At 41.1% G+C, this 26,374-nt stretch overlaps 2 protein-coding genes across 8 annotated transcripts in view; one reads left to right on the top strand and one right to left on the bottom strand.

The window, feature by feature from the left end:
• Positions 1-436: 436 nt before the first annotated feature.
• Positions 437-20,569, top strand: NFYB (nuclear transcription factor Y subunit beta). Of its 6 annotated transcripts, none has more exons than XM_045465763.1 (8): positions 437-565; positions 3,132-3,217; positions 10,015-10,108; positions 11,498-11,628; positions 14,639-14,836; positions 16,090-16,171; positions 17,530-17,609; positions 18,772-20,569. In XM_045465763.1, the coding sequence occupies exons 3-8, from the start codon at positions 10,015-10,017 to the stop codon at positions 18,787-18,789; spliced, it is 603 nt and encodes a 200-aa protein (XP_045321719.1). In that variant the 5' UTR covers positions 437-565; positions 3,132-3,217; the 3' UTR covers positions 18,790-20,569. The 6 variants fall into 6 exon arrangements, 5 of the variants coding, with proteins under 5 accessions (XP_045321719.1, XP_045321716.1, XP_045321715.1 ...); XM_045465760.1 differs by having other exon boundaries at positions 438-565; positions 18,757-20,569; XM_045465761.1 differs by lacking the exon at positions 437-565 and adding an exon at positions 1,354-1,381 and having other exon boundaries at positions 18,757-20,569.
• HCFC2 (host cell factor C2) overlaps positions 20,440-26,374 on the bottom strand; it is a 47,701-nt gene continuing 41,766 nt past the window's right edge. For both annotated transcript variants that reach the window (XM_045465754.1, XM_045465755.1), the window contains one exon: positions 20,440-22,372. In XM_045465754.1, coding sequence (XP_045321710.1) covers positions 22,281-22,372 — 92 coding nt within the window. In that variant the 3' untranslated portion in view covers positions 20,440-22,280. The remainder of the gene's footprint in view (positions 22,373-26,374) is intronic.

Genomic DNA, 26,374 nt, shown 5'->3' with positions numbered 1-26,374 from the left:
TTTCTGCCCTTGGTTTCCCCTTCTTAAAAAATCGAGGCGCAGGCACGCTGCCCTCAGGCGGATGAGACACTTTCATGTGGGGGAGGGAGGGGACTGAAAAGGGGGGGAAGCCTGGGATATCACGCTTCGCAGAGGCCCGGGAAAACACCGTGGGAAGAAAGCCCGCAGAGACCTCAAGAGGGTGCCCGGGTCTCGGCCCCGGTAAGCCCCGCGGAGCTCGAAGGCCGCCGGCCAGGGCAGCGCAGCCTCTGCGGGGAGCCGCCCGCCTCGGCCCGCAGCCTGCTCTGCAGGCTCCCGCGGCTGCGGCCGCTCTGCACACCCGGCGGAGGCGGGCCGGGGCGGGGCCGCGGCCGGGGGCGGGGCCGGGGCGGGGCCGCGGCGGGCGGGCGGGCGCGCGGGAGGCGCGGAGGGAGGGTGCCGCGCCGAGGGAAGCGGCCCGCGGCGGAGGGAGGGGAGGCCGAGTCCTGGAAGCGGAGCTCCGCGCTGGGACTGGTTCCTTCGCAGCCATTTTCTGTCCAACCAAACAGCCGATTGGAGACGGGAGCCAACCAGGGCTGCATTGGAGGTTTGTGTCTCGCTTCGGCCAATGATCGCTCCTAAACCGACTCCACTTTAGCTCGAATGAAATGTCCGTCTCCTCCCGGCGCCGTCCCCGCCGCCAACGCCGCCGCGGCCGGGGCCATTCGCCTCCCTCCCGCCCGCCCTCCCGCCCGGGCCGGGGCCGGGGCTGGGGCCGGGCCGGCGCCTGCGAGGCCGCTCCCGCTGCGGGCCCGGCCGGGGAGCGGGCGCGGGGCCGCGGCGCGGCTCTTTGTGCGCCGGGCCGAGGAGCGGCGGGACGCGGGCCAGGCCGCCTCCTGCTCGCCGCCGCCGAGCTCTGGGCCCGAGGCCGAGGAGGGGGCGTCGGGGCACCGTCCGGCCCCCTCTCGGCGGCGCCCCGGCCGGCTCCATTTTGTGCGGGGAGCCGGGCGGGGGCATTGGCCCGGACCCCGGTCCCGACCCTGCGCCCTTGGCCGGGCTGCCGCGCGGAGTCCCCGGGGGCGTCCCCCTCCCGCCCGCCGGCTGGCCCGCGGGGGCATGGCGGGGCCGGGCCGCTTTGTCTGCCCCGGCGCCCCGGGCGCGGCGGGCGGGCGGCAGGCGTTGGGCGCGGGCCCGGGCCCTGGGCGGGCGAGTCGGGGGATGCGCGCCAGGGGCGGCCGCCCCGCACCGGCGGGACTGACAGTCGGCCGGGCCGGGCGGTGGGGCCGGGGCCAGCCCGCGCACCTTCGTGGGGAGGAAGCGAGGTCCCCGGGAGGAAGGAGTGGATTTGGTTTCCCCGCAGTCTGGCTTACACGTAAAGAATGCAGCCATCTGGCGGCTTGCGGTCCCTGGACTTGCCCCGAAGGTGGGAAGGAAGCCTTTCGGATTGGACTAAGGTTTTAATCTTCGGTGGGAGGCGGGGAGGATCTGCCGGGCCTGAGGAGCAGTAGTAGTCTCCGAGAACAAAGAATTAGAGAGCACCCACAAGTCGTAATCTTGCCCAAAGTACTGTAACAAGGTAATTAAACAAGGTTAGCTAGCATACGACCTTTAAAAAAATTAGCATCCTACTAACCCGCATGGACTCCCACGGTGCCACGGTTCGTGCCCCGAATCACTGGGGTGGGTTGGGCTTTCTTAGTATGGAAAGTAATCGGCAAAATAAAGTGATAAGATAAACTGATCGATATAAGTGGCACTGATAAATAGGGGTTTTATTTGTAAAGTATTGAAAGTTTAACTAGAATGCCTTAAAAGGCAATTATTCCTTCCCCGCACTGCTCCTGTAGCTTAATTTAAGGATTCTATTGATGCAAAACTCTGGTTGTTGATGCCAAAGAATGGAGGGTGGAGAAAGGGTCTGCTGCTTTTCTTGGATACAAATTTGCATTTCTTCAAACATTAAACAGATGTATGCATTCCCTTGAGCTTTCACATATATCATAACCTGCCTTTAGGAAAATATATACCATATGAGGTGACAGTGTTTATCTTTAATGTATTGAATCTAAATATATACGGAGTCAACTATTTGGGTGAGTGTGATGAGGTGTGTCCCCCGCATCCCCCCCCCCCCCCCAAGCAAAACACATAAATATATATAGCTCTATTATTTTAAGTGTTCTGGGATTTTCTTTCTCAAAGACACCCTTAAAAAAAACACGCTTCTAGCTACAAGGAAGGACTCTCCGGGCAGTTTTGGGGGTTAGAAAGAGGACAATATTTAAGAAGAAATTAGACATTGCTTTTAAGATTATAGCAGAATAGACAATGTCATCCTGTCTTTGCTGCCTGGACTGACATCTAAAGAATTCAATTCAGTGGCTACAATTTTTTCTTCTGTTTACTAGATTTCGTGCTTGAATGCATATCATTATTTTCTCTTCCTTTAAAATTAATACTGAAAGGAAATGTTTTTGTTTTGCCCCTCCCCCCAATTTAATTGCTTCACTTGAAAAAGAAAAGAACAAATGAGAAATGGAGGTTGTAACATTGTAATTGATACCAATTTATTCAGCTATTTATGCTTTGCAGTGAAAATGAAGTGCTATTCAAATGCAATTTTAGTCCAAAATGGTGGTGCTTTAAAATGATAAATAAAGGTCTTAATTGATCGTGTTCCATGTATGCTTTCTGGGCAGCATGTTTCTTCTTTCAGTATAATCTGAGGTGTTTAATTTAAAAGCATTGTATTCTGAGATATTTTTCTCCCCTCTTGAGTTTTTGGACTCCTAAATTTCACTGTAAAATATTAAGATCATCACCAAGAAATTAAGTTGGGGCATTTGTGTCTTGAGTGTTAATATTTTGAATAATTTAGATGTGTAAATTTTGGTCTCTGGCATATAATCTGGGTGTCGTGATGAATATTTATGATGAACATGACTAAATTCAGGGTTATGTTAGAAAAGCAATTCCTCCTGCCATAGAATTAACTTTTTTGCAAAGTCTCCAAAATATATCTGCCAATTTAAGAAACCTTTATTGGGTGCCTGCTTTTTTGCACTCTATTGAATAAGAATAGTAGGCGAAATTATACATGCCTTTTAAATTTTTACTAGGAAGGAAGCCTGTAGGCTATACGTTGTTACTACTAATAGATGTTTATCTTCTAGGTTGAAATTGGGCGAAGGGTAGACACCTTTTAGACAGGTGTTCCTGAATACCACTGGCAACACGGTTCTGACAGTATTTCATAACAGTAAGTACGTTTTACCATTTTGGTTGTTAATTAGATTTGAACAGTAATTAGCTGGGAACAGAATTATAACGGATGTATATTGGAGGTCCCAGGTAGAATGAATGCCTTTCAAGTCTAGACAGGCAGTACCTACTCATTCCTGTTGCTTCCTTCTTTTTAGTGACTTGCATGTATTGTTTCCTGTGGGCCCCTAAGCGCTGTGGAGGCTACAAGATAAAAAGCTTGTCCCAGCTCTTAAGAGGCTGTTTTGCTGGAAGGGCTTTAATGGAACTGAATGCTTACAGGACATTATGCAGGGAAGGGAAGACGCTGGTTTTAAGGGTAGCACAGGTGAAGAGACACAGGTAGGACAGGTGGGGTCAGTCTGGGTAGCTGGGAATGTCAGGGACCTAGCCTTGAAGGCCGAGTGGAGTTTGGATAGGTGGCTATCACCAAAAGCAAAAGCCTCAAAGCAGGGATTAGTAACTTCTGTTTAGGGGATGGGGAGTAGATCTGCATGGTCCAAGTGGGAAAATCCTAGGATAATCTAGTGAGAGATACTACATCTGTGATGTCAGGCACGTCACAACTTCCTTGAGCCGTGACTCATCCCTCACTCCTAAAATAAAAGAGCTGTACCTGGTGATCCTTAAATAAGGCACATTCTAGCACTAAGATTTTTATCAGCCCTGAAGATAGAGTTGGAAACAAGTTTAGTTAGGTTAAATGGGGGATCCGCTCGTGTAAAGCCATGAAAACCTAGGTTTGGATTTGATGCTGAAGACTTTTAAAACCATTATAGGTTCAAGAGCTATAGAAACGGTGTTTTAGTGAGATCGGTCTTTTTTTTTTTTTTAATTTTTTTTTTTCAACGTTTATTTATTTTTGGGACAGAGAGAGACAGAGCATGAACGGGGGAGGGGCAGAGAGAGAGGGAGACACAGAATCGGAAACAGGCTCCAGGCTCTGAGCCATCAGCCCAGAGCCCGACGCGGGGCTCGAACTCACGGACCGCGAGATCGTGACCTGGCTGAAGTCGGCCACTTAACCGACTGTGCCACCCAGGCGCCCCATGAGATCAGTCTTAAAACAGTATGTACCCAGGTACGGTGGGTAGTAATCCAGTGGCAACAGAAAATGGCTGGGCATATCCACAAAACTTATTAAAAGAGGTAACAGTTCAGGTGGAACTTACAGGAGACTGAAGAACGTAAGATGGCACGGGTATAATTAGCCTGGAGTGTGGGATTGAAGTTGTGAAAAGGAGGTCAAGGAGTTCTTGTCCATTGTCTCGTTGCAGGACACGGGGAGGGTGCGTTTCCTTTTCCAAAACCTTAAGTTGGCAGTGATGGGCTATCAGACACGTTCTACAGGCACGGCCTGCTGGAGCAGCAGGCAGGATATGGTGGGAGATTTAGGATTTGTAAGCATAGAAGTGATATTTAACGAGTTTTCCTTAAGAGAGTGAGGGAAGAGAGAGAAAACATAACCTGGGATGAAACTAACAATTGGGAGGTGGGGAGGAACAAATAAACCAGGAAAGAACATTGCTTTTGAAATCAAGGGAGAAGAGAATTCCATGTGTGAGTGTGTGGTCCACAGTGGGCAGCACTACTAACCACAGGCAGGTAGGATGAAGGCAAGACTATTGGCAACTTTCGTTTTTTAAGTTTGTTTATTTTTAGAGAGAGGGAGTGGGGGAGGGGCAGAGAGGGAGAGAGAATCCCAAGCAGGCTCTGCACTGACCTGAGCTGAAATTGCGAGTTGGACACTTAACCCACCGAGCCACCCAGGCGCCCCCGATTATTGGCAACTTTAAGAGCAGTTTCGGTGTCATGGTGGGGTGGAGAAGCACATGTCCGGGGGTTTAGGAATGGAAAGGTGCATGAGGACCATCAGGGGGAGAATGATAGCTAGACAAGGGTGTGGAGCAGAATTACGGTTTACGAGTCTGTGCGTACTTGTGTGTGTTCAGTGGGGGAGACTAAGCATGTTTAAGAAAGAGTGAAGAAGCTGGTCAAGGAGGACTGAAGATCCGTTAGAGGGGAGGAATCTTTTTGTCATTTCTTCTCCTCAAAGAGATAAAAAGGCATTGGTCCAGAGGACAGGTGACAGTGGTTGTGTGAGAGAGAAAACCATGCCTAGAAAGAAGGGTGAGAGCTGTATCTGAAGGGACAAAAATAACACTAGGTTACATTTGTTGAGTTCTTAGTACGTATCCTGCACTTTGCTAAGTATTTCTTATATAATAACTTCACTTCTCACAGCAACTCCATTTAAAAAATGGGCAAGTTGAATCACAAAGAGGATGGTAAGTAAAGACACAAAACCCGGTGGTCTATGCTGAGAGATCAGGTCTGTCCTGATCACAAACTCAAAACCAGGTGCATGGCTTACACCTCACAGATACTGTCCTGGCTTGAGATGCAGCTTTAAATGTCTTTAATACATGAGGTCAGTAGATCTAGAATTGAGAGAGGGTAAAGTCAAGATTTAGGCTGATGGGCTATGGGAAAAACTAGCAGGAACAAGTACTGTAAAGTACTTGGCATCTGAGACTCTGGATTTAACTCCCATTTACTGTGCCGCCTTTGGGCAAGTCATTAGCCTTCCCTGACCTCAATTTCCTCATCTGTTTCGTGGGGTTGTGAACACTGACTGCATGAGATATTTAGAAACTGTTCAATAAATGTTAAACATACTAAGGAGGGAACTGTTTCCTGCATTTGTGCAAATTATTAATACAATTTAAATACTGCTGTATCACAAAATTACAGAATGAACATGTACTAGCCAGCTGTTTCACATAATATTCTAGAAAACAGTATCAGTTCAACTAAGTAATTAGAATAGCCAATAAAATTAATTTGACGGGAGGGGCGCCTGGGTGACTCAAGTTGTGATCTCACACTTCTTGGGATAGAGCCCCGCCAACGGCACCGAGCCTGCTTGGGATTCTCTCTGTCCCTCTTTCTTTGCCCCTCCCCCACCCGTGCACACACACTCTCTCTCAAATCAATAAACATTAAGAAAACTTAATTTGATGAGACTGAACTACTCTTTGTCTATATTTATTAGTTCTTCTGGATCTAATGATTTGTCATTTTACCCATGTGTTGTCACTCTCCTACATGCTCTTCCCTCTTCATTGTCTGGATAAAGCCCAACACTTCAGCTTCTCTGTTCTTACACCAGGTACAGATGTGCCACGACTGGACATCCTGGTGCCAGTGCACATTCGTGGTCACCAGCCGCAGCTCCGCTCCTCTCATGGCTCAGCGCTTCTATTCCCCGCCCTTCCCACTCTCTGTCTCCCCAGCTGCAGCCATTCCAGCAGCGTCCTCTCCGGCCTTCCTCCAGTTCGTTTTCAGTCCGTCACTAGGACTGTCGATTTGACCTCCTACAAGGCTCTTTTCTCTGCTCCCCTTGTTCCCCAGGGCTGTTGTCTAGGACCAGACACGGGGAATGTTCATCGTCTCGCCTGAAGTCATGCGCTGACCGCAGCCTCATGGTCCTTAGTGGTCTTCTGCCTCCATTCTTGCTCCCCTCTGTCCATTTCTACACCGGACTATAGCCAGAGTGATACCGTGAAAAAGAAATCTGATTTGCACAATTCCGCTAAAACTCCCCTTTGATTCGCTCTGACTCACGAGGCCCTGCTTGCTCTAGCCTCTACTTAGTTCATTCCAGTTCACCAGTACTATATTTTGTGTTTGCTTTGCCTGGAACATTCTTTTCCCATTTTTCTTTGCCTGATTTCTGTCTTTCAGTCTCAGTTGAAATTTCATTTCCTATGACTGCTTCCTTGACTCCCCAGACTGGTGTGGTCCCTTTTGCAGTAAGCTCTCAAAGCATGTAACACAACACCTTTGTTTTCCTTAGCATTTGGCACTAGCAGTTAGTTAATTGTCATTATTTAATAGCTATATATAACATTTACTGAGTACTGCTATTATACTATGCTAAGTCCTTCCATGGTGAGTCCTGTCTCGTCCCACGTGCTCAAGATCTCATGGCAAGTAAGTAGGAAGGAATTCAAACCAGGTGATAGGATTCCAGAGCCTGGGCCTTGGAAGTATTAATAGACTGCATTCCCCAGCCCTTCCCCCTGCTACTAGTTTACGTAATATTTGTCTTCTCTGCAAGATGAGGACAGAGATCTTGTCTGTGTTGTTGACTGCTACGTCACCAGCACATAGCACGGACCTGAGAAATACCACGTGCTTACTTGGTAAATATTTGTTAACTGGCTTACTTAAAATCTACAGGCTATTTTGTATATTTTTAAAGGAAGCTCAGACCTTGAAAAAGCCTTTGGGATGTATCTAGCAAGTTTCCCTGCCTCCTTTCCCCCCTTATATGTATGAGTGGCTAGCATAAGCATCAAAGATGAGGCTAATTTGTTGAATGCAAGGTACTAAGTTGCCTTGGGGATTCAAAGAAGGGGACACTAATTTTAGGCTTCGAAATGGGGTCTTATCAGAAAGATTTCAGGAGGATGGGAGAACGTTGGGATTAAAGTATGGGGCAGGATTTTCATGGTAAAAAGATAGAGGAGAGGAAGACAGAGGTGTGGTGAAATGACAGAAAAGCTAAGACCTGCAGACCCAAAGACACAGCTAAGCCAGTGCCCTCAGGGTGGATGGGACCCGCCACCTCCTGAGAACACCCCGAGCCACGCGCCAGACATAGCCCCGTAGCAAGTTCCCTTTATTTCATTCTGACAAGTCTGAAATATTTTCAGAAGTATTTCTTGGAAGACTGCCGTTCAGTGGCTAATGCTGTGAATCCAAATGATAATCTTGCTGCTAATCCAGTGCATGAGAAGATAATGTGATTTAAACTTTATGCCTTTAATATTTTTTAATATTAAAAACTGTGTGTTTATAAATTAATTAATCTCTCATATTCCACCCCGCAAAGATTTTTTTCCAGTTGTAGATTCTGAAACAGCCACTTTGGTTCTTTCTCCTGAACCTTGTTCTCCCTTAATCTCCCTTAGGGCACTGGAAAAAACTAGTCAATTCACAGATATCCTCATTGAGCTGTCTTTATGGCTGATAAATCCATCACCATATCTATTAAGGATCACTCTCTTAGTATCTTGTTAGCATTTTAGAATTAAGATAGCATTTTATTTTGGGGTAATGTTTCACATGTTAGCTGTTTAAGATGGGGAAGGTGGTATTATTTCCATTTTATATAGAAATACATTTAATGGGTAGGGATGCTGTTTTCAGGATCAGTAGAAGAGTCCGAATCAGAGCTCACTGCCTGTTGTTTACTACTTCTTAGAAGACACTAAGAAGTGTCATCAATAAACAGGAACCCTTGATACCTAATAATAGGTACTTGCACAAATTACTAAAGGCAGGTGAATTCTATTTTCTAGCCCCTTAGAAAATTATATAAATTATGGAAATGTGTCTTTATCTACAATTAAATTAGATACCACAGTCAACAGATGCATCAAAGAAATGCCATGTTTTTGAAGACGTGGAAACTAGCTTGGTTATTTTACTACTAGATGAAAATCTAACAGAGATGGAAAAGACATGTTAACACAAGGGCTTAAATAGTGCAGTCAAAACATTAAGTCCTAGGCCTTGAGAATCCTTTAGGATCAAGTGTCTCTTTTGGATTGGTCTGAAAGCATGTAGAGATTGTATTTAATTTTTGCTACACTTTTTATTCAGGTAATGCGTTTAAAATTTTTCTACCCACAAATAGCCAGTCCCTTCCTGCTTTGAATAGTATTATTTGCAAAGCAGAAAGACTTCTAGGATTTGCTATGTTGGTGACATGGAATGGAGACAGTTCAGGGTTAGGGTTCAGTTTTCTCTAGATTTTCCCTCTTAGAATTCTTTTAGCTTTGAGCAAACTTAATTAAGCAGGCTTCTTTTAAAATAAAGTCACTTTAATTCTCATTCTTGTCTATGGTTATGGTTTTACTGTCTTTATATGTAGATGTCCAATCTCCCTGACCCCTCCTTTTCTTTTTCTTTAAAGGATCTAAAGTTTGAGGGTAGGAGAAACTGTTGACTAGATTTAGAGATGACAGCCTCATTCAAAACATGGGTGTGCTTATAAACATGGAGAACAAACTGAGGGTTGCTGGAGGGGTTGTGGGAGGGGGGATGGGCTAAATGGGTAAGGGGCATTAAGGAATCTACGGAAATTATTGCTTCACTGTATACTAACTAATTTGGATGTGAATTTTAAAAAATAAAAAATAAAGTTAAAAAAAATGGGTGTGCCTTCGGGTTGCATGGGTACAGATGTGTGCAAGGAATCCATATGCTTCCTATACCAGACAGTTTGAATCAAGACATTGTCCCTTGAACTTCTGTGAGACAGCAGAGACAGTTTGCGGCAGGCACAAGAGGGTTTGCGTAGGGATAACAGGCTTTATTGTAGCAGGAGAGCGGAAAGTGATGGACATGGGTGCTTGTAGGTGACTGCTGAGCTGGTTTTGGCTTTGCTTTTCATTCCAGGGATAAGCTAGGTTCTAAGTCGGGGTTGTCTGCACTATACGTGAGGCTTATGGAATTGAAAAGAAAGAGCTGTGTGTTTTAGATTCATTGCCTCGTTTTGTTTCTCCGTTGGTCTTGTGCGTATCACTTATGGAGGGTGGATAGGGGAATTTTGAATCATTGGGAAATTATCCAAATCAAGAAATATAAATGTTTTCTTTTAGTAAGCTTAAGGCCTTGAAAACTAATTGACCAACCCTGTGACAGCTTATGAGGATTGAATCTAGTATGCTTTTTTAATACAAGTTTTACTGAAGGGTATTGCAAACCTTTTTCTCCTTGTAGATGGATGGCGACAGTGCTACAACAGACGCTTCTCAGCTAGGCATCTCTGCGGACTACATCGGAGGAAGCCACTATGTGATACAGCCCCACGATGGTAGGAAAGCTACGACTAAAACACTGACTGGCAGAAGTAACTTAGTGGAAATCGTATTACCGTCACATTCTAGGTTACTTGGGTCTTTACGGGAAAATTAGCAATCTTGTGTCAAAGGTCAATGATGGTCTAAGAAGATGTATCATGCTTTTTTTATTAGAAATAGTCTTCAAAAGAATGATGAGTTCTAGAAAAGAATTCTATAAATAAAGTATGCCTTTTAAAAACTGGTACCGTTTCTTTAAAAATTTGTTACTGATGTCCTACTTAAGTACTGAGTATGGCACATTCTTTTTCAGTTGATACAGTAAAAAATTCTTTAGAGGGTGAGTTGCTAGCTATTATATTTCTAGTACTTACAAACAGACTTATTTTTGTTTTTCATTAAGTATTAAGTTTGATCTGTGTCAGCTATTAGGATGGCAGTGTCATGTCAGCCTGTGAGAAATAATTTACTTTGTGGCATTCTGATGTGTAAGATTAAAAAACACTAAGATATATTTTTTTAGAAGGCAGTTGGGGGTGGGTGAGAAGTTACCTCATCCTAAGACAGACACACATAAAAATGTAACTTGAATCAGCTTAAGTGCCTTTCTTTTTTAATACACATAAATAGTGGGAAGTTTACTTACAAGATACTGCATTTAGTCATAAAAGGATATTACTGGTATTGTGAAAGCTTCAGTTATATCTAAATCTATACAATTTGAGAATTTGCTTTTTGTAAGATCGCTGGATCGGTGCAATAGCTTTGTTCAAAAACTTAGTATCAATCTAATTGGGTCAGTAATATTCAAGGCCACTTTTCCATTCTGTGTAAACTTGGCTTTGGATAAACATATAAATAACCTCCTAATCTAGCAATATGAAAGGAACCCTCAGTCATAGTCTGTAAGTTTTCCAGCTAAGTTATGTAATAAATATTTCTGAGTACCCCTTCTATGGAAGATGCTATACCAAGTTCTAGGAAGTACACAAAGCTGATCCCTGGCCTCTGGTAGCAAACATCTAATAGGGAGGATGAGAAATAAAAAGAATTCTAAAATGTGTCAGAAAAAACACAGAGCAATCCTGTGATATTTTTGTGAAAGGAGAGATCACTTCTGAAGGTGCTGTGGAGATGTTTCTGAGCTTTTTGGAGAATGGATAGGTGAGGTTTTAGTAGGCAGATCTGAAGACAAAAGTGTTTGAGGCAGTGGGTTGGAAATTAAGGAGTGGGTTTGGTTATGGCTATGAGAAAACCGTGAAAAGAACTGCTACCCTCCTCCCTAAAAATGCCTAGGAAATGAACCAGGATGTTCTGAACTTAGATTGTTTCAGGTAGTCTTCTCTACGACGAAGTAAAGGTTGTGAGAAACGTTAAACCTGAGTTATTTTTATTTTTTTTAGATACGGAGGACAGCATGAATGATCATGAAGACACAAATGGTTCAAAAGAAAGTTTCAGAGAACAAGATATATATCTTCCAATTGCAAACGTAGCAAGGATAATGAAAAACGCCATACCTCAAACGGGAAAGGTAATGCGGGGGAGACATTTTACCCGGCTTGCTTTTTCCAGGGGAGAGGGGAATGTAAACTGCATGAATATGTATATACAGTTTCTGTATATAGTCAGCTATTGTTTTCAGTCCTTTAGTCTCTCTTTCTCTCTTTCAGTTCTACACCCTTAGTTACTGGACAGTATTCCATTTTCAGTTCCCGCGGCCCCCGGTGCTCCCCCACTTGAAGCAGATAAAGTAGAATTAAGAATCTTTTTAAAATATCAGGTTTGCCAAAATGAACAAATCAGGAGACTATAGATGCTGGAGAGGATGTGGAGAAACGGGAACCCTCTTGCACTGTTGGTGGGAATGCAAACTGGTGCAGCCGCTCTGGAAAACAGTGTGGAGGTTCCTCAAAAAATTAAAAATAGACCTACCCTATGACCCAGCAGTAGCACTGCTGGGAATTTACCCAAGGGATACAGGAGTACTGATGCATAGGGGCACTTGTACCCCACTGTTTATAGCAGCACTCTCAACAATAGCCAAATTGTGGAAAGAGCCTAAATGTCCATCAACTGATGAATGGATAAAGAAATTGTGGTTTATATACACAATGGAGTACTACGTGGCAATGAGAAAGAATGAAATATGGCCCTTTGTAGCAACGTGGATGGAACTGGAGAGTGTGATGCTAAGTGAAATAAGCCATACAGAGAAAGACAGATACCATATGTTTTCACTCTTATGTGGATCCTGAGAAACTTAACAGAAACCCATGGGGGAGGGGAAGGAAAAAAAAAAAGAGGTTAGAGTGGGAGAGAGCCAAAGCATAAGAGACTCTTAAAAACTGAGAACAAACTGAGGGTTGATGGGGGGGTGGGAGGGAGAGAAGGGTAGGTGATGGGCATTGAAGAGGGTATCTTTTGGGATGAGCACTGGGGGTGTTGTATGGAAACCAATTTGACAATAAATTTCATATATTAAAAAAAAAAAATATCAGGTTTGGGTAGATGGAGTTGTAACTTCTATAATGTTGCAGCAAAATTGAGTCTTTTTTTTTTTAAGATTTTATTTTTAAGGAATCTCTACACCCAGCTCAAACTCAACAACCTCGAGATCAAGAGTCGCATGCTCCACCAACTAAGCCAGCCAGGTGCCCCCAAATTGGGTCATTTTGGACTGATACAGAAAAATCCTTATATTTGGAAGCAGCTATTTTTGTACAATCATAAATACTAACACACTTTTGAAGTTAACAGGCAGGATTCTGTTTTAAGTAGTTCTGTCTTGAGACAAACAATCATATAGACTGTTATTTAGAACAACTTAAAAACACTCATTGTCACTCTACTCATCACTTGGTCTGAATTAAAATCCACACTTTTTATATTATATATAACGCAATAAACTTTCTTTCTCACTGCAGCTTATAAAGTACTTGTGAAAGTAATAAAGATCACAAATAAATAGATTATTAAAATACATCACTAAGGGGGTCCCTGGGTGGCTCATTCGGTTAAGCATGTGACTCCTGATTTTGGCTCCGGTCATGATCTCATGGTTTGTGAGTTTGAGCCCTGCCTTGGGCTGTGCGCTGACAGCATGGAGCCCAGTTGGGATTCTCTCTCTCCCTCTCTCTCTACCCTTCCCCTGCTCGCACGTTCTTTCTCAAATAAATAAACTTAAAAATATGCATTGCGAAGCCTAGAAGTTCCAATGTGAGAGGTCCTCCTTATATTTTAAGGGGAAATAAATCAGAGTTGCTGATTGTTGTTGAAATAGGTTAAGGCTGCATGCCTCAGCCACTGGCCACGTACGGTTATTGAGCACTTGAAATGTGGCTGGTCTGAATTAAGATGTGCTGTAAATGTAAAACATACTTCACATTGTGAAGGTTTCGTATGAAAAGAAGAATGAAAATCTCTCCCATTTTAAAATGGATGCTGTGTTTAAATGTTAGATAATAACTTGGATTTGTTAGGTTAAATAAAATCTCAAAATTCATTTCACCTGTGTTATTTGTATTTAAAAAATTTTTTTTAATATATATATACTTTTGAGAGAGAGACACACACAGAGCACAAGTGGGGAAGGGACAGAGAGAGGGAAACACAGAATCTGAAGCGGGCTCCAGGCTCTGAGCTGTCAGCTCGAACCCACGAACTGCGAGATCACGACATGAACCAAAGTCAGACATTTAACTGACTGACCCACTCAGGCGCCCCTCACCTGTGTTTTTAAACCTAGCTACTAGAAAACCTAAAGTTATGTATACAGCTTGCATTATAGTATCTTGCCTGACTGCATTTATGCAGCTCTTGTTTGCTTTTCTCTGGGATATAAAATAGGCATGGAGATAGGAAACAGTATGTTTCAGCAAGGATTTTTGTTACTCCTGTTAGAAGTGACTTGGAATTGTACGATTTAATTCATTAGCTTTACTTTGAAACCCCACACCCTTAAAAGAATTCTCGCTTTTATGAGGTAGCCGGTGTGCCCCTTTTTGGTGGGCTTTTTAATAAACTCAAAGCCTGTACCTGACACTCTGGATCTTCAGTAGTAAAAATGTCGCCAAATGTCACTATTGTAAGCCTTACGTGAATTCAGTGTTTTGTCTTTTTAAAATTTTCCAGTGTCCTTATTTGCAGAAATGCTAGGGCAGAGAAGTGACTCCTAAGTGTAGCCCCGCAGTACACTATATACACAGGAGACTGATTTTCTTGGGGCACCTGCTTAGTAAGTGTTCGTCTTTATGGGATGGTAAGGACAGCCAGTGGTTGCTTCTATGCCTAAATTGTATCTGTTTCCTGTGAATAGTTGTCAAGGCTTCTCTCACTTGTATTCGAGTTTTTGTTCTCATTCCAAAGGTTGGAATTTTGATAGCACACAATTTGTCAACGTTATTAGCATATATTTCAGAGATTAAATGTTAACAGCCATAAACTGAAATTTACAGTCTTCTGAATAGCCTTTTATTTCTGCAGGTTGTTAGGAAGGGGATGGTTACATTCCCTGCAGATTTACCTGTGATTTTTCTCTTCAGATTGCAAAAGATGCCAAAGAATGTGTTCAGGAATGTGTAAGTGAGTTCATCAGCTTTATAACATCTGAAGCAAGTGAAAGATGCCATCAGGAGAAACGGAAGACAATCAACGGAGAAGATATTCTCTTTGCCATGTCTACCTTAGGCTTCGACAGTTATGTAGAACCTCTAAAATTATACCTTCAGAAATTCAGAGAGGTAAATAAACTGTCTTCCATTATGCTTTTAAGAAACTAAGATATACGATTTACTTTAACTTTTTAAATGTATCATTCATCAGAAGAAGTATATGGTCACTTCTATTACTGTATTTAAATAGTAAGTCCTTTCTTTTTCCTTTTATTACTAATGACATCATAGTCATGTAATGATTAAGAGCACGGACTCTGGATTCCGGCCACCCAGAGGCTGGTTCCAAGCTCCACCACCTGTAACCTCTGGGACCCTGGGCAGATTATTTCAATAGGTTAGGCCTTGGTTTCCTGGTCTGTAAAGTGACGTGAGTAATAGCACCTACCTCACAGAGTTACTGAGAGAACTAAGTCAAATAGTCCACGTATAGCACTTAGCTTGGCTGATCGTGAGCACTCAATGGTAACACGCTGTTATTATGATTAATTTAAAAGAGGGAGCGTCTCAAAGCTTGAGGCCTTGCAGATAAGAAAAACGGAATTATAACTATCCTTTTTTATTGATTAAATTCTTCCGCATTTCTTACTGGGTTTATCTTTGCCTGTGGTACGAATTTTGTGGAAATAAATTGAGATCAGCGTATTTATTTCCACACTACCACTTGGGTGTCAGATTCACATTGCTTTCAAAATACTTCCTTAATAGCTTTAATGTTAGAATCCCATTAAATTAGTGACTTAGCATTGAGTGATTAAAGTAGGAAGAGAATGTGTTAAATTCTTCACAGTACTTTTCCAAATCTTCTGCATCATAGAACCTTAGAAGTGGATGGAAACTTAGAGCTCTATGGTACAAACTATAATCTTGATTTAGGAATTTGAAACTTTAAACTTGCTATTATAGTGCTGTACTGTCCAGTTGGCTGAGAGCTTTATATGTATATAGTTAAATGATAACTTGGATCATTTATAGTAGATTTATGGGCTGAATATTTATAGTGCTTTTCAACAGATTACTTCATCTGTAAATAGACTTCTATTTTCCTTTTGATGCAGTGTAGAATTAGAATGATTTTATTTTTATCTGTAAATATTTTAGATTTTCTAGGTCATTACTAACGCTGCCTTGTGATGATTACTGCTTATATAAAAAGTTAGCATTTTGAAGGGCCTCTTTGTATGTAATTAACCAGAAGTGTTAATACTCTGTGCAGTGTTTGTAATAATAGAAACTCCTAATTTTAGGAAACAAGCATTCTCATCTAGAAAACAGTGTCTTTTGAATGCCAGTGATTACTTTTTTGATTTGTCCTTCCCCAGGCTATGAAAGGAGAGAAAGGAATTGGTGGAGCAGTCACAACTACAGATGGATTAAGTGAAGAACTTACAGAGGAGGCATTTAGTAAGCAGTGTTACGATACGTTTATGCAACTGAATGTGTTCTTATAAGTCACATAGTTTGTTAGCAGTGACTAATACTAAATGTGGGGGTACTTTTGGACCATCAGCCCTGAGTATTCTGACATAGCACTTCTTTAGTTCATGCCGTTATATTTGAAGTCAGTGAGGGATAAGTATAGAGATTGAAATTCTGCCGACATTATAACCTTTCACCCATAGTTCTGATTTCAGTAGCCCCTAGTTTTTGCTTTAAGATTTCACATGAGATAGGAATGTTGAGAATTGTAGTTTGTAATATAAAATCTGTGATTTAAATAAATTTGAACTGATGGGGTTTTTGAAAAAAATTTGAATAGGGGCACCTGGCTGGGTTAATCAGTGGACCATGCAACTCTTAATCTTGGGGTTGTGAGTTTGAGCCCCATGTTGGGTGTACACATTACTTTAAAATAAAAAATTTGTGGGGGCACCTGGGTGGCTTAGTCGGTTAAGCATCCAAGATTTCGGCTAAGGTCATGCTCTTGTGTTCCTTGAGTTCAGTCCCTGCGTCTGGCTCTGTGCTGACAGCTCAGAGCCTGGAGCCTCCTTCAGATTCTGTGTCTCCCTTCCTCTCTGCCCCTCCCCCACTTAACGCTCTGTCTTTCTCTCTCAAAAATAAATGAGCATTAAAAAAAGAAAATTAAAAAAAATAAAAAATCTGAAGAAAAAACCCTGAATATTGTCATATGGGTGAAATAAGAGGTCTATGGTGACTCTGTGTCTCATATAAAATTTATACGCATATATTTTCTTTTTCTCATACATAAAATATATACTGCTTAGTTATGGAAGTGTGACTCCCAGCCAGGCCTATGGTGTAGATCTACTTAATGAATTAGAAACTCCATCCAGTCTCTCTGCAGATTTGTACACATGGGCAGTTAGCTCAAGTGCATTTAATTTTACTTTATTTTTAGTTTATTTATTTTGAGAGAGTAGGGAGGGGCAGAAAGAAAGGGAGAAAGAATCCCCAGCAGGTTCCACACTGCCAGTCCAGAGCCCAATGCAGGGCTCAAACTCACAAACTGCAAGATCATGACCGGAGCCAAAATCAAGAGTCGGATACTTAACTGACTGAGCCACCCAGGCGCCCCAGCTCAAGTACATTTTGGAGAAATGAAAATTCAGAAAATTGAAAACTGCAATAGGAAAAATGTACTTTTTAGGGAGTTTTTTTTTCTAAAATGCTAAATGTGGGGGTTTATGATTTTGTCCAAGATGACACTGATTAGTGGCAGAATTGTAATGAGACATTAATGGCATGCCCTAAGGTTCAGATCGAGAGAGTAGATGTAATTCTTTTCCTGCTTTATCTTCCAGCTAACCAGTTACCAGCTGGCTTAATAACTGCAGATGGTCAACAACAGAATGTTATGGTTTATACAACGTCATATCAACAGGTAAAATACAACCTTCTTTGTATTTTAAAGTATTGTAAAAAATTGATTGTACCCAGTGATTTTTATCGCAGGTAGTTAATTTCAGCACATTACAGTTGACCCTTGAACAACACGGGTTTGAACTGCACTGGTCCGCTTAATTATTTATTATGTTTATTTATTTATTTTTTGAGATAGAGACAGCATATAAGCAGGGGGGAGAAAATCTCAAGCAGGTTCTGCACTGTCAGCACAGAGGCCAACACAGGGCTCGAACTCATGAACTGTGAGATCATGACCTGAGCCAAAATCAAGAGTCGGACATTTAACCAACTGAGCCACCCAGGCACCCCTACACCAGTCCACTTATATGCGGATTTTTTTACAGTACTATAAATGTGTTTTCCTTGTAATTTTCTTAATAACATTTGCTTTTCTCTGATTTTGTTGTAAGACTATAGCATATAATACATGTAAACATAAAGTATGTGTTAATTGATTTTATGTTATCAATAAGGCTCTGGTCGACAGGCTATTAAATTTTGGGGGCGGTCAGAAGTTACATGAAGATTTTCAACTGTGCAGAGGTTGGCTCACCTAACCCTTGTGTTATTCAAGGATCAATTGTGTTGTTATTATTAAGGACCTGATAAAGAAAGTTGTTAAAAAATTGCTTTCTCAAAATATATAATTGTGTATTCTCTTACTAATTAAATATGTACACACATATTCGTGCCTGCATAGATTTCTAGAGAGATGCATTAAGAAATTATTAAAGTAGCTCCCTTGTGTAGAGAGAATGATTTGAGAGTGGGAAGTAGATTTCTTTTTCATTGCCGATTTTTATTCGTTTTTTTTTTTTTTTTAATTTTTTTTTTAACGTTTATTTTTATTTTTGAGACAGAGAGAGATAGAGCATGAACGGGGGAGGGTCAGAGAGAAAGGGAGACAGAGAATCTGAAACAGGCTCCAGGCTCTGAGCTATCAGCACAGAGCCCGATACGGAGCTCGAACTCACAGACGCGAGATCATGACCTGAGCTGAAGTCGGACACTTAACCGACTGAGCCACCCAGGCGCCTCTCCTATTTTTATTCTTTAAATGCTTATAACATGTTATTTGAAAATTATTTTTAAAATCCTGCTCAATTTAAATTTTCTAATCTTAGATTTCTGGTGTTCAGCAAATTCAGTTTTCATGATCTGAAGAAATGGTGGAATGGGAGTGGAGAGAAGTGAGTCTGTACGATTCCGGAACCAGAGACATTAGAAGGAAATGACTGGGGGAAGATGTCTCTTTGTATATTAAATAGCTGTAATGTAGCTTCCTGATGCTTGACTAATTGAGGTGTTAATTCTGACTTGAGAATCTTTTTCATGAATGATTTTAAAGAAAAATTTGGATTTTAAAGGTATTAAAATATTTTTGTTTTGTACGAGAGTTTGTCGCTCTGTATGACTCCTGTATGCATTGTATATTGCAATTTATTACTGTCAGAGATTTGTAGACAGTTTCTTATTTTCATATTGAATCATGTTACTTTTGTAATTCAAGTAAGCAGCTGGGTTAATTCATGATGTTTGCCCTTTTAATAAAATATAAGGGTAGAGTTCATTTTGAATGCAAGTTGCCTTTATTATAAATTTGAGTTTGTCTTGGTTATATAATATCTTGCATGGTAACCTAGCTAGATTTTTAGCATTTGCCATATTTATTAAAATTAATTTTTTGTAAAACATTCATAGCTTAAGCAGCACCATTTTTTACAAAATGTAATTGAAAAATTAAGTGTGAATGCAGAAGCAAATATTGTCTGCCCTATTAAACTTGGTGCCCTTTAACAGTGTTTACACTGTTCATTGTGCCTGTTAAGATAGTTTTAGTTTATTGGAGCTTTTGTTAGGACTAGATTTGTTTTTGAGCTACATTATTATGAATGTTGGGATTCATTTAAGTTTAATGTAGTCCTAGTGCTCTTGAAATGGTGCCCCTTTCATTTTTTATATGATTTTTCCAAAGCATCTCTTCAAATACTAGAGTATCCTCTTCCAGAAGAGGAATTTTATAGTCTGATGGTAAATGTCCTCATTTTACCTTTTTAATTGAAACGTCAAGTTTCCTGTTACACTCTGGGAACCAGGAAGCGTTAGACATCCTCATGTGTCCACAGACCTTTTTCTGCATGGGTGAGTGAATGCAGTGAAGAAGAGTGAGTGCTGCAGACGGATGGCGGACGGACGGACGGACGCTGTGAAACAGAAGCCCCAGCTCCGAGTGCGCCACCGTCTCGATCTCTGCAATAAACTAAACTTAAGACAGTTTGACTTTGTATAATTTAGTAGTATGTGCTCGAGTTGTTCCTTTTTTAAAATGAGGATTTGTATTTCCTCCTTTTTGTTGGTAATTGAACTGTTTTGTTTTAATATCAACAATTGCTCCTGTACAGTTTGCCTAAAAGGCAGTTTGAATGTCATCTTGGAAGGACACTCAAATTTATAAGATAGAAGCAATTTCACAGATACAGGCTGAACAGAAATACTTACTTTGCCAGAAGGTGCCTTTGGGGGCACATCTGGACTAATCTGAGGTTAAGAACTCCCTCACTACCCTCCCATTTAAAAGATAATCTTCATTACAGAAAATTCAAATAGGCAAAAAAAGGAGGGGCATTAAGCAAAATCAACTATCATCCTACTATGCTGAAATAACCAATGTTAATATTTTGGTAAATATCATTAGTCCTTTTACTTTGCTAAATATGTATATTTTTATAAAAATGGGCTCATACTTGCATACTGTTTTGTAACCTGCTTTTTTCACTTAACAATATATTGTAAACATCCTTCCCAGGTCATTACATGGTCTTTTATTTTTATTCATTGATTATTCTGTTGTATGGCTGAACCGTAATTTATTTAATCCTCTATTGGACATTTTGACTATATGCATCTTTTCACAGTTATAAACAACACTTCACTGAATCTTGTGTACATCGATGACTGTTTTCTTGAAATAAATTCTTGGAAGTAGTATTGCTAGGTTAAACAGATACATAAAAATTGAAGGCCTTTGATACTTCTCTATTAATGTATTTATGAAATAGTTTCTACTTGATCCAGGCAGTATATCACTATATAACTGATAAAGGCCCTTGGTCTTTGATTATCAGACTCTTCCTCTAAAATCAGTTTAAAGATGACAACTTTAAGACTTGTATCAATACAAACCACAACAAATGTCTAAACTTAGTAATTGGTTGGTAGTACTGAAACTTGAGGTAAAATCAGGTCAAGTCTGGGTTATGTGGCCTTCATCCTCTGAAAGGACACTGGCACCCTGCTGGGGTCAGGTACGCAATCTCCTTCCATGCATGGGAGAGGCAGTGTCGGCTTCTTCCTTGGCCTGGGTTGCATTTAATTGAATGTCACATTTTCTTCCCCTAGAACTTAACCAAATAAGCTTGTACATTAGCCTAAAAGTGTTTTCTTTACAACTCTGGAGATACTGATTTTATGAGTATTTAAGAGAGAGATGGGCTTCAGTGACTAAGTCATAGATGGAAGGACGTTCGTAACCTCGGTCTTCCCCCTCACTACCTCATTCTAACACAGATGCTTTAGTCCAGAGAGAATTTTGCGTGTTACCTTCCCAATGTCATATACTTGAGTATGATGATGTAATCTGTGTTTCTTTTCCTCCTACAGTGTAATATCTATGCAGTATTTTTTTTTTCTTCCAAAACATGCCTTATTGCCTGTTTTCTAGATTGCCTTAGTGGGATGAAGGAATGCCAGTTACCTTTAATGATTCCGGCTGAACCTAGTTATGAGGGCCCAACTAAAAGGATTTCTGCCACAGTATCAATTAAGCATGACAAATGAAAAAAAAATCATTTCTAACATATGCCAAGAATAAAACCTTCTTGAGTACAAGATTTTTAAAAAATATGTATTTTCTCTTTAGCGTAAGTCATTTTATCAGTAGTCCAAAACAAGACCATATTTGTTGCTTTATATGATAAAATACATTTCTGAATCACTCACATGATACTGGGTAAGATCTATACCAAAAGCTAGGCTATCTTAAATATGTATGTTTGGTTTCCCTGAATTAGACAATTTATGTTTAGGTATATTGACCTTAAACTCATATTAAGTGTTAGTGTGCTCATGAGTAAAAAATAGAACAATCCCAACTAATACTCAGTTTTAATTTATGGTTTCTTTTAGAGCTGGATATACTCCTTTGCTCACTTCAGGTTTAGCTTCCTCTTGCTTGTTAGGCTCCAATCCTGATTTCTTGGCTCCTTGTGCCAAGTGCTTTGTGTCTTCTGCCCTCCCCACCATGGCCTTAAACACGTATGCTTCCCTCTGCCTAGAACATTCTTTCTCTTCCTGTGCCTGGCTAAGTCTCACCCTTCAGATTTTAGCTTAAACTCCATCAGGAAAGCCTTTAAAACTTGTTAAACCTTCGTATTACCACATAGAGAAAATGTCACCACCCCAAACCGAGTAGGTTTGTACACAGCCTATATGTTGGCTGCTACAGCCCCTTAGACATTTCTTTCAAGACAATGCTGCTTTTTATACCTGATTTTAAGGATTTTAAAACCAGAAGGCAGAATCTCTTCAAGTCATGGGCCACAGATGACATTGGGATGGGTCCTTTTCTCTGGCTGCTGGCTATCACCTTTCAAGATGTAGGCTTGCCTAACGACACAGTTCCAGCTTTCCCTGACCAGCTCCAGAGTCCGTTTCCTTTGGCACAGCACGGTAGATGGATACCTGTGCAAAGCAACGTATTGTAAAAACTCCTTTGCCAAGGTTCACGCCAGCAAGCGTGCCAAATGACGGCAGTAAACTACGTGCTGGCTCTGTAGAAACCTAATGGCCATCGGGGGTGGAAATGACAAGTTGACAGGTAACTCCTCCATCTTTCACAACAATACAGAAGATGACAATATTGTGACAGGGCAGAGTGCACACTATTGGCTCTTGGCAGGTATAATATAGGTCTTCCTTGAGTGTCCTCTAAGAGCAAACAGTAAGTCTTTGGCACCTATTTTCCAGGGCTCAATTTCAGAGTATATCTGAATGAAAGATATTTCAAAACTTTAAGCACCAGGTACTTGGTTGAAAACACATTGCAGGGCACCTGGGTGGCTCAGTCATTTAAGTGTCCGGCTTTGGCTCAAGTCATGATCTCCTGGTTCACAAGTTTGAGCCCTGTGTCGGGCTCTGTGCTGACAGCTCAGAGCCTGGAGCCTGCTTTGATACTGTGTCTCCCTCTCTCTCTTCCCCTCCCCTACTGGTACTCTGTCTCTCTCTCAAAAATAAATTAAAGGGGGCGCCTGGGTGGCTCAGTCGGTTAAGCGTCCGACTTCGGCTCAGTCAGTTAAGCGTCCAACTTCAGCTCAGGTCACAATCTCGCGGTCCGTGAGTTCGAGCCCCGCGTCGGGCTCTGGGCTGATGGCTCAGAGCCTGGAGCCTGCTTCCGATTCTGTGTCTCCCTCTCTCTCTGCCCCTCCCCTGTTCATGCTCTGTCTCTGTCTCAAAAATAAATAAACGTTAAAAAAAATAAATTTAAAAAATTTTTTAAAATTAAAAAACAAAACACATCGCTAGGCAAAGACAAGTCATAACGGATGGTGCCTTACAGCCAGGGCAGGTATGCCAAGGGGGCCTATTCTCGCATACATAATGCCCAATATTCGGTCTGCAAGAGACCAAGACCAAATCCTTATATCAGACCAAAGCAATCTCTAATCAAAGAACAGAAAGAAATATTTGAGCTAACAGCCATTTAAGAAAATGGCAGAGCCATTCCTCACTTTGGAGGAAAAGTAGAACTTTAAAAAAATGGGTTCTTTGTGTACATTCCCAACCTTGCAAGTAGCAGTACCCATACCACAGGAGTATTACCCTGCAGGACAGTGTGAAGGAGAGAACTAAGCAACCTATAGTTGTTTATGGAGCACAAACTGCCGTGTGAGCAGGAATACTCACATCAAGGGCAGAGGGAAACAAATCCTAGTTTAGACTTCATTTCTTGAGAGTAAGGCAGTCTAGATACCCTCAATGACTCCTCGTTCAAAAAAACCAAATGCCGGGGGTGCCCGAGTGGTTCATTTGGTTAAGCATCCGATTCTTGATTTCAGCTTAGGGAATGAACCCAGGGTTGTAGGATCGAGCCCCATATTGGGCTCTGCGTTGAGCATGGAGCCTGCTTGGGACTCTTTCTCTCCCTCTCTCCCTCTGCTCCTCTCCCCAACTCATGTGCGTGCTCTCTCTCTCTCTCACTAAAAACAAAACGAATGCAAATGCTGAATAAGACAAAGTAATATTAGATAATATATTTAAAATATATCACTGCATTGACACGAAAGTAGGCAAAACTCCACAAAAATGAAGTGAAAACAGGAAAGCTGTGAGGTAAGCCAGCACCAAATCCTACTTTTGCCCCAAGAGTTCTGTTGAACTCTGGAGACCATGAACTGATGGGAGTGGAGGGGCACTGGACATAAAGCCTAAGGCTCACCTAGGCTGGAGTCTAGTAGGACTGCCACAGAGAAATGGGCAGCAAGGAACCTTGCCTGTCGCGATTTTGGTGCGGGTGGCAGGGGATAAATAACGACTACAACCTCAAATTCGTAATTACAGACCAGCACTCAAGGTTTGTGATCTGAAATCACAGAACCATTAAGCTGGTAATATAAAGTGCTCTCAGAGATGCCTGGGTGGCTCAGGTGGTTAAACATCCCACTTCTGATTTTGGCTCAGGTCACAATCTCAGTTTGTGAGATCAAGCCCTGCATCGGGCTCTGTGCCCACAGCGTATCTCTCCCTCTCTCTCTGCCCATCCCCAGCTCTGTCTCTCCCTCTCAAAATAAATGAATATTTAAAATGCTCTCAGGTTCGTAGTCTCTGGGTATCTGGCGGGGCAAACATACTCCCTTAAAGGTCTCAATTTTAGTCCATACTTTAAATAACCCCTATTTTCTAACAAAAGTAAGTTGAAAGGAAAATGGTACCATAAGTGAAAAAAACAAGAAAACAAAAACACAGCTTATACAACAAAATCACCCAAGAAGACTCTTAATATTGGTACCAACACATGGAAATTGATATGTAGAAAATATGAATAAGGAGCAAAAGAATACGCAGAATAAAATTTATAAGCCAAACAGAGTTCATAAGAAAAAAATAATAATTGAAAACTAAAAAAACCCCCCCAAAAAAAACAGGAGGGGAGAAAAGAATAAGAAAATGAAAGATGAAAGACAAAAAGTGGGGAGTGGACAATTAAAAGATACATTTATGATGAGGACCTAGAAATAAACCCAACTTATATCTGTAATCACTATGGATATAAATGTACTTAAGTATCCAGTTAAAAGGGCAAATTTTCTTTGGCCTTATCTTTGTATTGTGTCTCTTGAAAACTCAAAATATAAGGTCAAAGAAAGATCGATGATATTCAGATAAAAACTAACCAAAATATTGCTACAGCAACAACAACGATGACAGAAGGCAAAGAGCATTAATAGAGATAACAGTCACTACATAATTATAACAGGTTTAAATCACCAAGGAAGATCCAAAAATTCTAAATTAATATGCACTTAATAATAAAGCCAAAAGAAAAAGCAAACAGAACTTCATGAGAAATTGAGAAATCTAGTTATAATGAGATCTTGAGACTCTTCTATAAATAAATAAAGTATCAAGTAAATCAGTAAAGAGAAGATTTGTACAGCATGACTGACAAGTTTGACTTAATAGACACTATACTCAACAAGTGGGGAATGCACACTCTTTTCAAGTACACATGGAGCATATATGAAAATTGATCACATAAATCATAAAGCTAGTCTCAAGTTTCAGAAAATTAAAATATTGTAGCTCATATTCGCCAGTAAAATATTAGAAATAAAGATTAAGACAACCATAATGCACTTTTAGCATTTAGAAATCTACTTTTAAAATAACAATGGATTAAATATTCAAACCTCTGGATTAATCAAATGAGAAGGCACAAAATAAACTCACAGGAATGAAAACGGGTCATAACTACAGATGCCGAGGAAACTAAAAACATAAATATGGATTACTTCATATCAAAAAACTTAATGAAATGGAGAAGTGTTAGAAAGATTTATTGAACTTAATGAAATCGACTCAATATAAAATCCTAATATTCCTATGATCTGTAAAGAAATGGAATCAATAGTTAAAAATCTTCTCTTAATGACCAAATGTTTTTTTTTAAAGTTCATTTATTTTTTGAGAGAGAGCACACACACGAGTGGGAGAAGGACAGAGAGAAAGGGGGACAGAGGATCCAAAACAGGCTCCATGCTGACAGTGGAGAGCATGATGTGGGGCTTGAACTCATGAACCATGAGATCATGACCCGAGCCTAAGTCAGACACTTAACTGACTGAGCCACCCAGGCGCCCAGGCCAAATGGTTTTAAAGACTCGTTCCAATCTTGAACCCTTCCAGACAATTGAAAAACTCATTTCATGAGGCTAGTATACCTCAAAACTGTCAATGATGGAGCATAAAAGAAGTACTATAAGCTAGTTTTACTCATGAATACAGAAGCAAAAATCCTAAACAAAATATTGGCAAACTGAGTCCAGCAATGTATTATAAAACACACACACCATGACCAAGTTGCTTTATCCTGGAATTAAAGGTTGGTTCAATAATAAAGTCAGCCACCATTACTTAATACATTAACATCAAAAAACATTCAATCATGTAAATAGATGAGAAAAAAGC

This window comes from Leopardus geoffroyi, chromosome B4 (assembly GCF_018350155.1).
Source record: "Leopardus geoffroyi isolate Oge1 chromosome B4, O.geoffroyi_Oge1_pat1.0, whole genome shotgun sequence".
Taxonomy (NCBI): domain Eukaryota; kingdom Metazoa; phylum Chordata; class Mammalia; order Carnivora; family Felidae; genus Leopardus; species Leopardus geoffroyi.
The sequence above is the reverse complement of the archived record's forward strand: the minus strand, read 5'-3'. Positions and strand labels throughout refer to the sequence as shown.

Coding starts and splice junctions, on each gene's coding strand:
- NFYB (XM_045465759.1), top strand. CDS start 622: ATGAAATGTCCGTCTCCTCCCGGCGCCGTCCCCGCCGCCAACGCCGCC. Junction 1,413..3,131: donor GCCTTTCGGATTGGACTAAG/GTTTTAATCTTC, acceptor TTTATCTTCTAG/GTTGAAATTGGGCGAAGGGT.